Below are 14,155 nucleotides of genomic sequence, written 5' to 3'. Positions count from 1 at the left end.
ACTGACACCACTCTGACTTTTACATTTACAGAGAAATATGGCAACATGTGGAGCGGTATAGAGTGGGCGTGTGTTGCCTGTTTGTATGAGCGAATGTTCCACAAAATTCACAAACTCACGTTTACGGAAACAAAAAATGACAACCCAACTTTCTACCCAACAATGACAAGTGAAATCCACCATTACCTAAAGACTCTTCGGAACATACATATTCTTTAATTGTTAACTAGATGATTTGGCCTACAACGACGTTAGCAAATAATACCTTTTAACATTTACGGAGCAATCAAAACCCAAAACCTTTCACAAACGGGCACTAGTTTTACTCATGACTATTTTACTTCACTGTTACCGTGTACATGTCTTTGGCTACATGAACGAAAACTCTGTTTATACTTCACTCAAGTAGAAAATACATATTTTGTGTAAGAGAATTAGAAAGTAACAAGAGAAAATTGTACATTACCTGATGCGCAACCTGATGGTAAGGCTAACAACAGAAACAACGCTAGGAGTAGGACCAATGGCGATCGAACCGGTGTGCTTTGCCGGGACGACATCTCGCCTTCCTCTCGTTAGGTCCTAAGTAAATCACAAGATACGAGCAAGTTCAAGTCATTAACAATGGTGTAAAAACAATATTCCAATCAAAGTAAATCCAGCGTCAAGAGTTTGATATTTCCTGTGAGCTCCGTGCGCAGACTAGCTTCTCTTGGTATATTAATATTCCATGTGAGTTACACCCAAATCGCGGCCTTTTTACTGTGTTGTTCCGTGGGGTAATATATTTTCTTTTGTAGTTTAATAAAGGCGCGTCAAGTTTCTCGAACTTGTGGCCAAGGCAATGCATTGTTGTGGTCCAATGCGCTCAAAACACACAGTCGACCGATACTCAGTAAAAACTCACTTAAGCGTGAATCCGACCTCGATCAACACATTTGTTTATACAATGTTCTTGAATTGTACTTTCTGTACACGACTCGTACAAGTTTGTGTTCACACATTCATGTAGTCAACAGGTAGTCAACGACTCAAGTAGCAACTCAATGGACAAACTCCAATAACCCTTTCTTATTAGAACTAATCCACCATCCCAGATAACTTTAAAGGCACTGGACACTATTGGTAATTACTCATGATAATTGCTAGCATAAAAAAACTTACTTGGTAACAAGCAATGGAAAGCTGGTGATGTAGTATGAAACATTGTGAGAAACGGCTCCCTCTGAAATAATGTAGTTTTTTAGAAAGAAGTAAATTTTCCACTAAAATGTTTGAATTTAATTTCGAGACCTAAGAATTAGATTTTGAGGTCCCGAAATTAAGTAACTAAAAGCACAAAACTTCGTTTGACAGGGCGTTTTTCTTCCATTATTATCTCGCAACTTCGACGACCAATTGAGTTCAATGTTCACAGGTTTTTGTGTGTGCTTATGTTACGATACAGCAAGTGGGAAGACTGGTCTTTGACAATAACCAAAGGTGTCCAGTGTCTTTAAACAAAATTAATACAACTTTTCGGAAGATTTTGACAGTAACATCTCAGAACCTCTTGCCGGGAATAGCAACTCGATGGACTAAATCCAACAGCACCTTTCTTTTTGCAAATAATCCACTATATCAGACAGCCTTAAAGACACTGGACACTATTGGTAATTTTCAAAGACCAGTCTTCTCACTTGGTGTATCTCAACATATTCATAAAATAACACACCTGTGAAAATTTGAGCTCGATTGGTCGTCGGAGTTGCGAGATAGCTACGAAAGAAAGAAAAAAAAAACCTTGTCACACGAAGTGGTGTGCTTTCAGACGCTTGATTTCGAGACCTCAAATTCTGAACTTGAGGTCTCGAAATCAAATTCGTGGAAACTTACTTCTTTCTCGAAAAATACGTCACTTCACCGCAGAGGGAGCCGTTTCTCACAATGTTTTGTACTATCAACAGCTCCCCATTACTCGTTACCATATGCTGATAAATATGCCGGGCAATTCTTGTTAGTAGTTTTTATGTTTTTGAAACGGCATCATCTGTAAAAATTCGTTCAGATTTATATTTTTATATAGGTTTTCTCGCTCAATTTCGGCACATGAGCAGCCAATTTAACCACCAGAATATTCTATTTCGCGCGAAATCGAATGCTACTGAAAATGGTTAGTCGATTTTGTTTTATGGTTAGTCAAATATGGTGTTGCGTCATTCGATTTAACAAAATAATCATTCAATTTAGCTATTCATCAAAGCTTCTTGATGCGTGTGTCTCGAAAAGAATGTTGATACGCTAAATTGAACAGAGTGCTGAAGGAATTTGGCTCGAAACAGCTCTTATCTGAACGCATGCAAATGAAATTGACTGCTAATTTGCCGAATTTGACCGAGAAAACCTATATTTTATTTTACGCTTGAAACACAACACATTATCGGTAGCATTACACGCAAAAATACATGCAACATTTGAAAAGGGTTTTAATACATCAATATAAATAAAGTTGGTTGAAGAAGAGACAATCACTTCAAAATGCAAACATGAAACAAAATGTCAATGGCATTTAGTGCTGGTGATATCAAAGGTAAAACAGTCCCGCCAATAAGAACGCACAACCAACTCTCATTCAATGTTATTTCATCAGGCCAAAGAAGAGCAACCAACACAAACCTAGAACAGAAGTTGATTTAAGGTTATTTAATCAAAATAACGATGAAAGCCCAACGCATGTTGATATAACGTTATACCAACATATGAGCTGTAGCCTTTTTGGCTGGGTTGAGGTAGAATGGGGGCAAAGTTGTTGGTACATTTTTGTATCCTATAAACCTTTATCACGGTGTGGCCATCTTGATTTTACTCCAATCAAACTCACTGTAACCAAACAGAGGCTGGACGAAATGATAGTCTGGTGTGATGTTTGCGCAATGAAAGTAGCATTCATTAATGTTATGGAAACAGGGAACATGACCAAGATGGTGACAGCGTGATAACGGTCTATCGCTGCTTCACCAGAGGTTTTGTCACTGACTGTGAGTGTTGTATCATCAGCGAACATGTCATAACCACAACTGACTGAAGAGGGCACGAATTTAACATAAGTAGAAAACAATAGCAGACCAAGAACATAACCCTGCGGTACACCACACAACACTCTTGAGGTTTAGCAAACGTTTGTCAAAGTAAACTGGACCGTTTTTGCAAAGGCACCCATCAGTCTTCCATATTTAATCAATAAGAAATGCATCCTGCCGTATCATATAAACCAATGGGAGAAGTATCCTACCCATAAGAAGAAATCTGCAGCATACTTTTAATTTTTTAACAACTTTTTCATGTGTATGTGAGAAACCTTTTGGACAAGATTTGCGAGCAATAATCAAAGGGTTTTAAAATACACGCAATTAAGAGCAATTTGATAGAATTAGTTGAAATTGCTTGTTGTATTTCCTCTGATCTTTCTTGTGTTAGACTAGTGGTCATGTCTTACATTCGTCTGTCCTTTTGTTTGCATTTCTGTATGTTTGTTTTGTTTCTTTGTCCGCCTGTATGTCTGTCTGTTTTTTTACAAGCTTCTGCTCATCAAAATAGCCCCAAACTCTATTGAACATATATTTTTATTCTGCTTTCTGCTCCTTAATGTTAGTTTTGCTTTACTCGATAGTTACATGATCGATATTTTTAATGAAATGGAAATAAATGTGTATATTTGAATCGAATTCTCTCGGGAAAAAGGTTATTAATCAGTCTCTCAAATGTGTATAAAATGTCGTCCTCTTGCTCATGGCCAATGGGGGTGTGCACCGGATGCTTCATACACAAACTATTTCGCAATTGAAGCCAAACAGTGGCATTCGACTGTCTTTACCAAATGCGTGGCATAGTTTTGTAAAAAAGATGAACTGTAATGGCGTGACGGTTAACCCACGTTTAACATGCAATTCGTGTTCAATGCAAAAGAAAATAATAAAAAACTATACGACGTCATCTTTAAGTACAATAAAATTTACACCACAGATTCATTGTAATAAATAATTGGCCGTCGTGCGCGATTGATTTTCCTCGGCCATGTCTGGAATGTTAACCGCCACGGTCTCTCGCTTTGCATATTATTGTGCTATGAATACTCATATACACACATACCACAGCTCACTGATTTCCATTTCACACAAAGTAAACCTCGAATGAAAAAAAGAAAATGATGATTCAATTATTTATCCATAATGTGAACATAAGTAAATTCAAATAAACTTGCATAGTCATTGCTGGATTGTAAGAGTGTTACAACACAAATGCTGGGGAACCCCCCCCCCCCCCCCCCCCTGGCGAAACACAGCTTTATATTGACATCCGCCTTAAAACAGATCCTGATAAGAATCATTTCGAGGAATTCCTCTTGAGTTTACGAACACTGTATTGAAATGGACAGTTTTAAGTTTGTAATAGATTTGCATGAGGGATAAAGAATATAAGTTTTGGTTTTACCCATACACCGATGTGTGTAAGCGCTGTATACTCAGTACTTTCCCGAGTCCCGTGAAAGTAATCTGCCGTGATTTTTTTCACAGGACATCGGGAAAGTACTGCGTATAATACACGTTTACACAAAAGGGTCAAACTAAAATTAATAGTTTTAGGTTGGCTCAGTGGTTTCTGTCCCTGCCTTTCACCTCTGTGGACCCCGGTTCGATTCCTGGACCGGAGCCCTTGCATGTGCATTGGGTTTTCAGTCCCTTCCGACTGCCTGGGTTTTTCCCCTATCATAGGGGTTTTCCTAAGTCTAAAAATGAAATTTCTTCACTGTCTTCTATATAAATAAAAAACATTAAGAAAAGGTGTGATGTTTGCATTAGGATGCTTGGCCAATAAATTCAGATTCAGATGTGCACAATGTTGAAAACATTTAATACATCGCAAAATCCAACCTTGCACTTTCAGGAGCCTACGTTTGTTGCGTCTCTTTTTCCCCCTGAGAACTACCCAGCATTTATTTTTATCGTCTCAAAAGTACATACCACTGGGGTCGTCTCAAAAGAACATACCACTGGGGTCGTCTCAAAAGAACATACCACTGGGGTAAATCAATCCGAATTGACATTAGACATAAACATCAGTAACGTAAGACCAAAGTGCAGACGTGCCAAGCGAAAAGGTCGATATCAGTTTATATATATTCAACCTCCGAAGTGGCACAAATAAAAGGAAGCCACAAAACCGAAACAGGCGCATGGAAGCTCCAATATCAGCTGTAGCACGGCATAGGAAAGGATAAAGGGTTGTTGAACGCCGGTGTGACTGGCAAGTTACCTGTATGAACAGGCAAGGGCAATCTTTCAATGTTGCCTTTATGGTCCACCAAGTTCGAAGAACCAATAGATATCTAAAACTCCCACAGACGAAAGCATACTCGGTTTGCTTTTGTCCGGCCAAGGTTACCAGCAAATGCTGCTGGTCGAATTGGTTCTTGCTTTTTATTGTGAAGATGTGCTGAGGCATGCATAGTCTGTGGGAAAGAGTCAGACATGTCATGCGTCAGCGAGATCGCGGTGTCACCCGTGGTTTGAGTGGACGAGGTAGACTTAAAATAATTTTTGTTTTATAAAGTTTTGTAGATGGAAATTGGAATTGGGTTTTATAAAGTTTTGTAGATGGAAATTGGAATTGGGGATAAGCATACTATTTTTGTTTTGGTTTTACTAAAACAAAATTACTCGGGTGGGATTCAAACCCACGACCTTTGAAAGTCAAAGCGGCGTAACTAACATTACAATGACAAAGTATAAGTGACTTTTCCAAAATGCTCCATAAAAATAATTTTAAAAAAATCCCATTGAAGCTCATAATAATCATATATCGGTTTTATAAAAACGCACAAATCCACCAAGGTCGCTCAGGGCGCTACTGCAATGAAAACTTTCTTTTTTTTATGTACAAAAAAAAAAACAATCTTTCGACATGAGGTGCGTTTTGAGCGATGTTTTGAATGAGTGAATAGAAGTGGAGATTTTGATATTAATAGGAAGTTGATTCCAGAGATGAGGTGCTGCAACAGAAAAAAATATCTGTTTTGTGTCTTTTTTTTTGTGGTCATGCCAACCATGACCAAACCATGCACAATAACACTTTCGTATAGCAAATGTGACGTACAATAAATGTGGGGGCTATGCTCCGGTTACTCCCTTATAAGGTAATTCCTATATTACTTCGAGCTGTGACGCCTTCATTCACAGTTTGTTGGTTACGCTGTTGTTTAACTTTAATTAAAATAAACCTGCAAGGCTATAGAGTGAGCCTGAATCTGAGATAGAAGCTCTTGACCGCTGATAGGCTAAAAGTGTGTATATTACTCATCAGAACAACATTGTTAGCATACAAACTACCATAACTACCAATGGTGAGAAGCGGATCCCTCTAAAAATGTATGTTTTTCAGAAAGGGGTATTTTTGCACTCAAATATGCATCTGAAAACACACAGATCTGTTAACAATTATGGTTTTCTTCCTTTAGTTTATTGAAACTGCGATGACCATATATTGAGCCCACATTTTCACAGGTTTGCTATTTGATGCACATGTTGGGATACACCAAGTTAGAATACTGGTCTGTGACAATTACAAAACGTATTTCAAACCTAAACTTGAGTCTAACCTTGATTTGTTTTTATTAAAACTTCCACCTAAGACCACCATACGAAAAGATTATAAAGTGTGTGGGTCCGAATCCCCTAAGCGGGCCAGGAAAGCGTTGCATCCAAGATGCCCGGTGGTGCAATCTGAGGCCAACAAGATGCGTAATTGATGAAGGAAACTGAACAAAACAAACTTCAAAATTTGATCTGTAGAATTTGGACCTTTTTGATTTGGGCAATACTTTAATTTTCGTTACAAAACAACATTAAAATAAAAAGATATGTGTACACGTTGATTGCATGCAATGTATGTACGCAAATTTAACGGGGAAAAAACATAAGAGAAACGTCTCAGTGAATATGGTGTCAAAGGGAACTTGCATTAATGGGGCAAGGCTTAGAAGATCAAAGGACCAAAAATATGATCATGAACGACTGCATGATTATTTTACTGTAGGCCTACTTCTAGAACTTTACAATTTAAATGATAAAGTTCAAAGAGCGAGCCTTCTAGTGGCAAACTGTTGGATTACATCCAACATGTGCGAGTCGCTTCTAGAGACAGCGCGTTGATTGACGGTCTGCACCGGGCACGAATGTGTCGTAAATCACTCAAATTGTCTGAGAAGTAAAGTCAACCACTCTTTGTAGCCTCCTCTTCAGACACATTACATTAGATTGAAATTTGATTTGGTGATACAAAAATATTAACTTTGGTTTGACCCATATACAAATCGGTTGATATGAGTATAACACCAAAAATAATAGAAACTACATTCACAAGAAAAATTGTTTGAAAAGTAATAAAAACAAAAGTAAAAAACCTCAAAGATTCCCCCGGTGGATCCAGCCCTTGTTTTTCTGCAAGTTTTCACCCTGCTCAAGGGGTAGGGTTAAGAGATTTAACCCCGGGGTAAAACGTTTTTCCGTGAGACGGAAGTAACCAAGTTTAGATAGTGAGCACGGATGCTGGGGTGGCGGTGGGGTTAAAAATGGATTTTCGCGGGAAATGGCTCTGTAGTGTGAAAAGGGCTTAAAAGTAGAGAAACTGGACGACCGGGTCCCTAAGCATACTGCGCCAACTAACATTAACAAACAAGCCGTACAGCAGTGCGCATTAACATTCAAAATGTAGCTATTAATACAGTCAGCGCGGCACAGTGCCAGTGTCGCATGCAATTATGTCCTCTATGCAATACTACCCGCATGACATTATTACATATGCAATAATGTCCGCCGGACGGTTTTGCATATGCAATCGTGTCCGCCCGGACGCTGCTGCATAATGCAATTGTGTTCGCCTGGACACATTTGCATATGCAGTTGGGTCCGCCCCCCGTGCAAAACTGTCCTTGCAGTGAATTAAACGCCCTTGGTCGACGGAACACGTGCGCCATTTTTAACAAGCTAAGTGCATGTCATGAATATTGTTCGGCCGTTGGGTATTCGCTGCAATCATGAAATACGTGAATATTCATGCTGCATATACGTAGGTTCGGTGCATGCAAGCTCGCTTACGCGAGCATACATGTACAGACCTGTGCATGTCCACCGGACGGTTGTTGCATAGCCCCGGACGCGATTGCATATGCAAAAGTGTCCGGAGCGGACAGTATTGCAGGCGGACACAACTGCATCTGACACCGTCCACGCAAATTTATTCTAACTTTAGGCGATGGGACTGAAAATAAAAGGACTCTCACGGGTTGGAACTTGAGTCAAATCTAGGGAGCTGGCCGTACCTTTGTGTGATGGACTTTTTTGTTCTTTCTTTCTTTATTTCTTTGTTATCATTAAACTTGGCCAGAAATGCTACCTTGGCAAACCAAAATGGACTCCGCCCCATGTGTCCCGTAAAATGTCACTATATTTATTATGTCAATCGGCTGACTGCAGTTGATGTCTGTCCCTAACCATCGCGTGCAGAGCCGAAATCTTTTTGACAACAAAAATACTATTCATGGATATTTGTCTAACTTGTGTACGTTTTCATGGGGTTATTTTTTCTCTCTCTTTATACATCCAGTGCATGAGAAAGCAAGTCTGTATTCAAATAACTCTTTTTAAATAAATATCTCGAAAAAAACATCGGTTCAGATGCTCAATAGACTGTATATTGTGGACTCTGAAAACAAGATGCAGCATGCGTAATGGGAAGAAGAAAGTTCGGCACACCCAATAAGAAATATATAAAGATCATATAAAACACATAATTTTAATTCTCTTTATTTTGACACTAGTGTTTATAATTACTCAAAATAATTATTAGCATAAAACCTTAAGTAATGGGGAGCTGTTAATAACAATAAAACATTGTGATACGGCTCCCTCTGAAGTAACATAGTTTTCAAGAAAGAAGTAATTATCCACGAATTTGATTTTGAGACGTCAGAATTAGGTTTTGAGGTCCCGAAATCAAGCCTCTGAAAGCACACAACTTCGTGTGACAAGGGTGTTTTTTCTTTCACTATTATCTCGCAACTTCGATGACCAATTGAAGTCAATTTTTCACAGGTTTGTTTGTTTATGAATATGTTAAGACACACCAAGTGAGAAGACTGGTCTTTGACATTTACCAATTGTGGTCAGTGTATTTAATGGGCGCAGCATTCCCTTATAAGGAGTTGTTTACTCGAGGGAGGCGAAGGGCTTTACCATTTCATAGCTGGAGGGGTGTTGTGTTGAAAGAAATCATTGAACAATCATAATGTTTGCATTTATTTTACTTTTTGACCAAAAAGTGTTGATGTTTTTGACCGAAAAGGTATTTATGAATGGGAATCAAAAAGTGTTGAATCGGTTTTCAACTAGTGGTTTAAACCCGCCGAGGCCTGGTTCTTGATAATTTAACTCGACTTCGTCTCGGTAAAATTATAAAGAACCAGGCCTCGTTGGGATTAAACCACTAGCTGAAAACCTCTTCACCACACATTGATTCCCTTAGTTATAATGAGAGTTGTCCTCATGTTATGCCTTTAAACGAAAACCCAGGAAGTTTGCACATAAAGTGCGCATACAAAAATGATGGAACAGAGCGCAAAAATGTTAAGAAATACTAATAACAACAATATCTAATAGTTTAATACGACCACTCAGAACAGCTATTGAGAGTTGTCCCCATGTTATGCCTTTGAATGAAAGCCCAACAAATTTGATTTGACGAAATATTGATCCTAACTGTTCATCGGGAGCCACAAAGATAGAACAAAACTGTTAATGTCCATTGAAATACGGGGAGTAATATCTGCACGTTACGCGGGAAAAACGTGAACGTGAACGTGAAAAAAAAATTGCTGTAAAAATCTCACAGCACAACACACCAACTTATCGAAAATGGGAACCGCCCGGAAAATAAATAGAGAGACGGAAACAAAGCGGGAAAATCACTTTATTTGCATGGGCACATTTTTTTTTCTTCTCTGGAACTGCTGACGAAACAATATTCCAGGACAACAAAAAAGCATTATCGCGGTTTTTTTCTTCTTCAAACCATGCCCGTACACCCTAAGGCAAACTATGACCAATGTTTGGTGTAGTATAATTTTTATTATTATACTATTTGCATTCCTTGTTACTGGTAATTTTTCTTAACTCTGTAAAAACTTTTTAACATTGAATTTTGTCAACATTTAGGTTGTTTTTTATTCAGATTTATAAACCATTTATAAAAAATAATATGTAATGTTTTCGTCGTGGCATGCATTTTTTTTTGTTCCGAAACCGAAACATCTCTTTAAATAACAGAGATAGGCCTATCTGTAGACCCCTGTTTGTAAACAAACACAAAAGTAAATATTTCTTTACTTGACCGAGATTTATCTATTTCGAAAAGAGATTTGTCTTTTAAAATAAGAGATTTCTCCATTAAAAATAGAGATATCCTTTTGAACCAGATGTAACTCAATATATCTCTATATAGCGATAAAAGAGGTATCTCTATCCAAAGCAGAACAATATATTTCCCTATTAATAATATAGGTATCTTTATTGGAAACATAGATATCTCTGTTAATAATAGAGATGTGTTCATTAAAAATAGAGATACCATTCAAAACAGACTATCACTCAATAAGTAAAGATAAAGCGATAATAATAGAGGTATCTCTACGCAAAGCTGAACATATTTCGCTATAAGTAATACAGGTATCTTTTTTGGAAACATATTTATATATCTCTGTTAATAATGGAGATGTTTTCATTAAAAATAGAGATACCCCTTCAAAACAGACTATCACTCAATATATCTCTACTAAATAAAGATATAGCGATAATAGAGGTATCTCTACCCAAAGTAGAACAATATATTTCCCTATAAATGATAAGGTATCTCTATTGGAAACATAGATATCTCTGTTAATAATAGAGATGTTTTCATTAAAAATAGAGATACCCAACAGACTATCACTCAGTATATCTCTAATAAATAAAGATATAGCGATAATAGAGATATCTCTATCCAAAGCAGAAGAATATATTTCCCTATAAATGATAAGGTATCTCTATTGGAAACATAGATATCTCTGTTAATAATAGAGATGTGTTCATTAAAAATAGAGATACCATTCAAAACAGACTATCACTCAATATATCTCTACTAAATAAAAGTATAGCGATATCCACATGTTAATAATAGCGATATATCTCTTCGAAACAGGGATACACCTTATAGTAATGGAGATTTCTCTATTAATAATAGAGGTATCTGTGGGCCCCAACTTGTAAACCAAAACAAATGTAAATATTTCTTTACTTGACACACAGATGTATCTATTTCGAAAACAATATCTCTACTAAAATAAGAGATTGCTCCATCGAAAAATATAGATATCCCTTCAAAGCAGCTATAACTTATTATATCTCAACTAAATAGCGATATCCATTTTAATAATAGCAATATCTCTATTCGAAACAGAGATACACCTCCAATGAGAAAATAAAGATATATATGTAAATGATGGAATTTTATTTTCGCAACAAACATATCCTCTTTATTTTAAGAGATTTATCTGTTCATAACATATATAATATATATACTTATTTTAAAACAAAGCTATAACATCTCTATTTTGGAATAAACGCCAAGATCTCTATTATATAGATTTCCCTGTAGATACTAGAAGTATCTCTACGGGAAACGGAGATATCTCTAATAAAAACAAAACTTTTATGGAGACAACAATATCTCTAACTAAAACAGAGAAATCTCTTTTAAAAAAAGGGAATAGAAATATTTCTTTTCAAAACAGATATCTCATGAGATAAGGAAACGGAAATAACTCTTTTTGCAGAGATAACTCTATTGTGGAGGAAATGTAATGTAAGTACTCAAAATAATTGTAAGCATAAAAACTTACTTGGTTACGAGCAAAGGAGGGATGTTGAGAGTATAAAACATTGTGAGAAACGGCTACCTCTGAAGTATCAGGTATTCTTGCCATTTTATATTTGTTCAAACAATGTAATGTGTTTCACCTTTTTTTTCTCCGTTCAACCGCAAATCAATTTTATTTACCAGTGAATAATAATAATAAAAGTTTTGAGTTTCTATAACTTATTTGAACCATGAGGTATCTAAACGGCTGATAAACAGCTGGAGCTGTTTAATTAAAAGATAGATTGATAAATACCCCAACAATTTTTAATGACCATAACTACTTACTTGGTGAAAAGCACTGAAGTTGCCGATCAACTCTTTTGAGAAAGGAAGTCCTTCGAAGTTAAAATTGTTTGGAAAAATGTCTTTCACCGGAAAACCTTTACTTCGACTCGTGCACGAATCGTTTCACAGATTTCTGTGGATTGTTGTCCATACGCGAATGCTGCGGCAAGAAATCCGACTGGTACGCGGATCCGGTTCGTGCGCGGATTGATTCGACATGTGTTTTCACCTGTGACTTCTCTTAAATGAATTCTTTTTGCTGTTTTTTTTTTCAGCAAGTATAGACACTGTATTCAGCTGAAACTTTAAAGACACTGGACACTATTGGTAGTTGTCAAAGCCCAGTTTTCTCACTTGGTGTATCTCAACATATGCATAAAATAACAAACCTGAGAAAATTTTAGCTCAATTGGTCGTCAAAGTTGCGAGATAATAATGAAAGAAAAAACACACTTGTCACACGAGGTTGTGTGCTTTCAGATGCTTGATTTCGGGACCTCAAATTCTAAATCTGAAATCTCGAAGTCAAATATGTAGAAAATTATCTTTCTCAAAAACTACATTGCTTCAGAGGGAGCTATTTCTCACACTGTCTTATACTACCAACAGCTCTCCATTACTCGTAACCAAGTAAGGTTTTATGCTAAAAAATATTTTGAGTAATTACCAATAGTGTCCACTGCATTTAACCTGTGACTTTAATTGTATCTTACTTGACATTGTTGCCTACAAATCAGCATTACGTTCACAAAAACCAATGTCAGTATAAGTGCCCCCCCCCCCCCACTTTGAATGTTGAGATAATTATCACAAAAATATAAAATGTTAATATGAAGAAAATATTAGTACATACTAAACTTGCGGGCAAACCATGTGTTAGTCTTATTAAATGAATTTTCTACAACAAAACACAACCAATGCTCACGTAATTTCCGTAGACGTTTCGACTTGTACGCTCAGATGAGGTTCTGAGGATGACTAGTGATACTAGTCGAAACGTAAACCAAAATTACGCGAGTATTGGATGTGTTTTGTAGAAAATTTATTTCATAAGTTGATACTTTACCAGCCTGATGAACTTCTTTCATGACATACGGTAGTTCTTGAGTAAATATTGTTTGTGTAATTGCTGTTTACTTGCCATCTTTTGCTCAATTTATGTTTAGGAAGTAAATGTGTACTTTTTATGAGCTTCTTGTGGAAGGGCACATCTTTTGGATGAGTTGTGTTTTTTTTGTGTTTTTTTTACTTTTACCCTTCCCTGGACGGCCCATGCTTGTTTTATTGATTGTCCGAAGAATTAATAAAAATATATATATATATATATATATATATATATAAATAAAAAATTGTTTAATCCGTTTTGGTCTCGACGTTTCGACGTTTTGAACAGTTAACTCTTCTCGTCTTCAGAGGAATTGTAAAGTTCCTTCCTATTTCTCCACTTGCAAAGCTTCAAACAATACTTTAATGTTAAGTTTTATAAACTTGTATGGTGGCGTCTTACTCAATGTTTAAATCTAAGGCACTGTATTCTGTTAAAACTTTCTGCAAAACTTTCAACCAACTGCGAACATTTCACCTGTCTCGGCGGTCACGTGTTAGTGAAAACAACATCAATGCTGAATGTTTTGTCATGTCCATGTTCCCTTCTTTATATAGGCTTATTCATATTACTTTGCAACTGAATTAAGCAAAGGTGATTATTACACACTACAGTTTTCAGATTGAGGTATTTCTCTGATGGAGGAGAAGCAGAATAAGTTCCCTGTGCCCATTCATTTGTTTGCATAGCAAAGTAAAATTTGTCAACCAGTATTTTCTGATTCACAGCTTTATGAAATTTGCCCCGGTGTTCACATTACAAGCAAATTTTATAAAA

At 36.7% G+C, this 14,155-nt stretch overlaps 1 protein-coding gene across 1 annotated transcript in view; it reads right to left on the bottom strand.

Annotated features, from left to right (window-relative positions):
• LOC139948381 (uncharacterized) overlaps positions 1-787 on the bottom strand; it is a 103,423-nt gene extending 102,636 nt beyond the window's left edge. Inside the window, exon 1 of the mRNA XM_071946522.1 lies at positions 467-787. Within this exon, the coding sequence (XP_071802623.1) occupies positions 467-560 (94 nt within the window). The 5' untranslated portion in view covers positions 561-787. The remainder of the gene's footprint in view (positions 1-466) is intronic.
• Positions 788-14,155: the final 13,368 nt, after the last annotated feature.

This window comes from Asterias amurensis, chromosome 15 (assembly GCF_032118995.1).
Source record: "Asterias amurensis chromosome 15, ASM3211899v1".
Classification (NCBI taxonomy): domain Eukaryota; kingdom Metazoa; phylum Echinodermata; class Asteroidea; order Forcipulatida; family Asteriidae; genus Asterias; species Asterias amurensis.
Note: the sequence above shows the minus strand (reverse complement) of the source record. Positions and strands in the feature narration are given on the sequence as shown.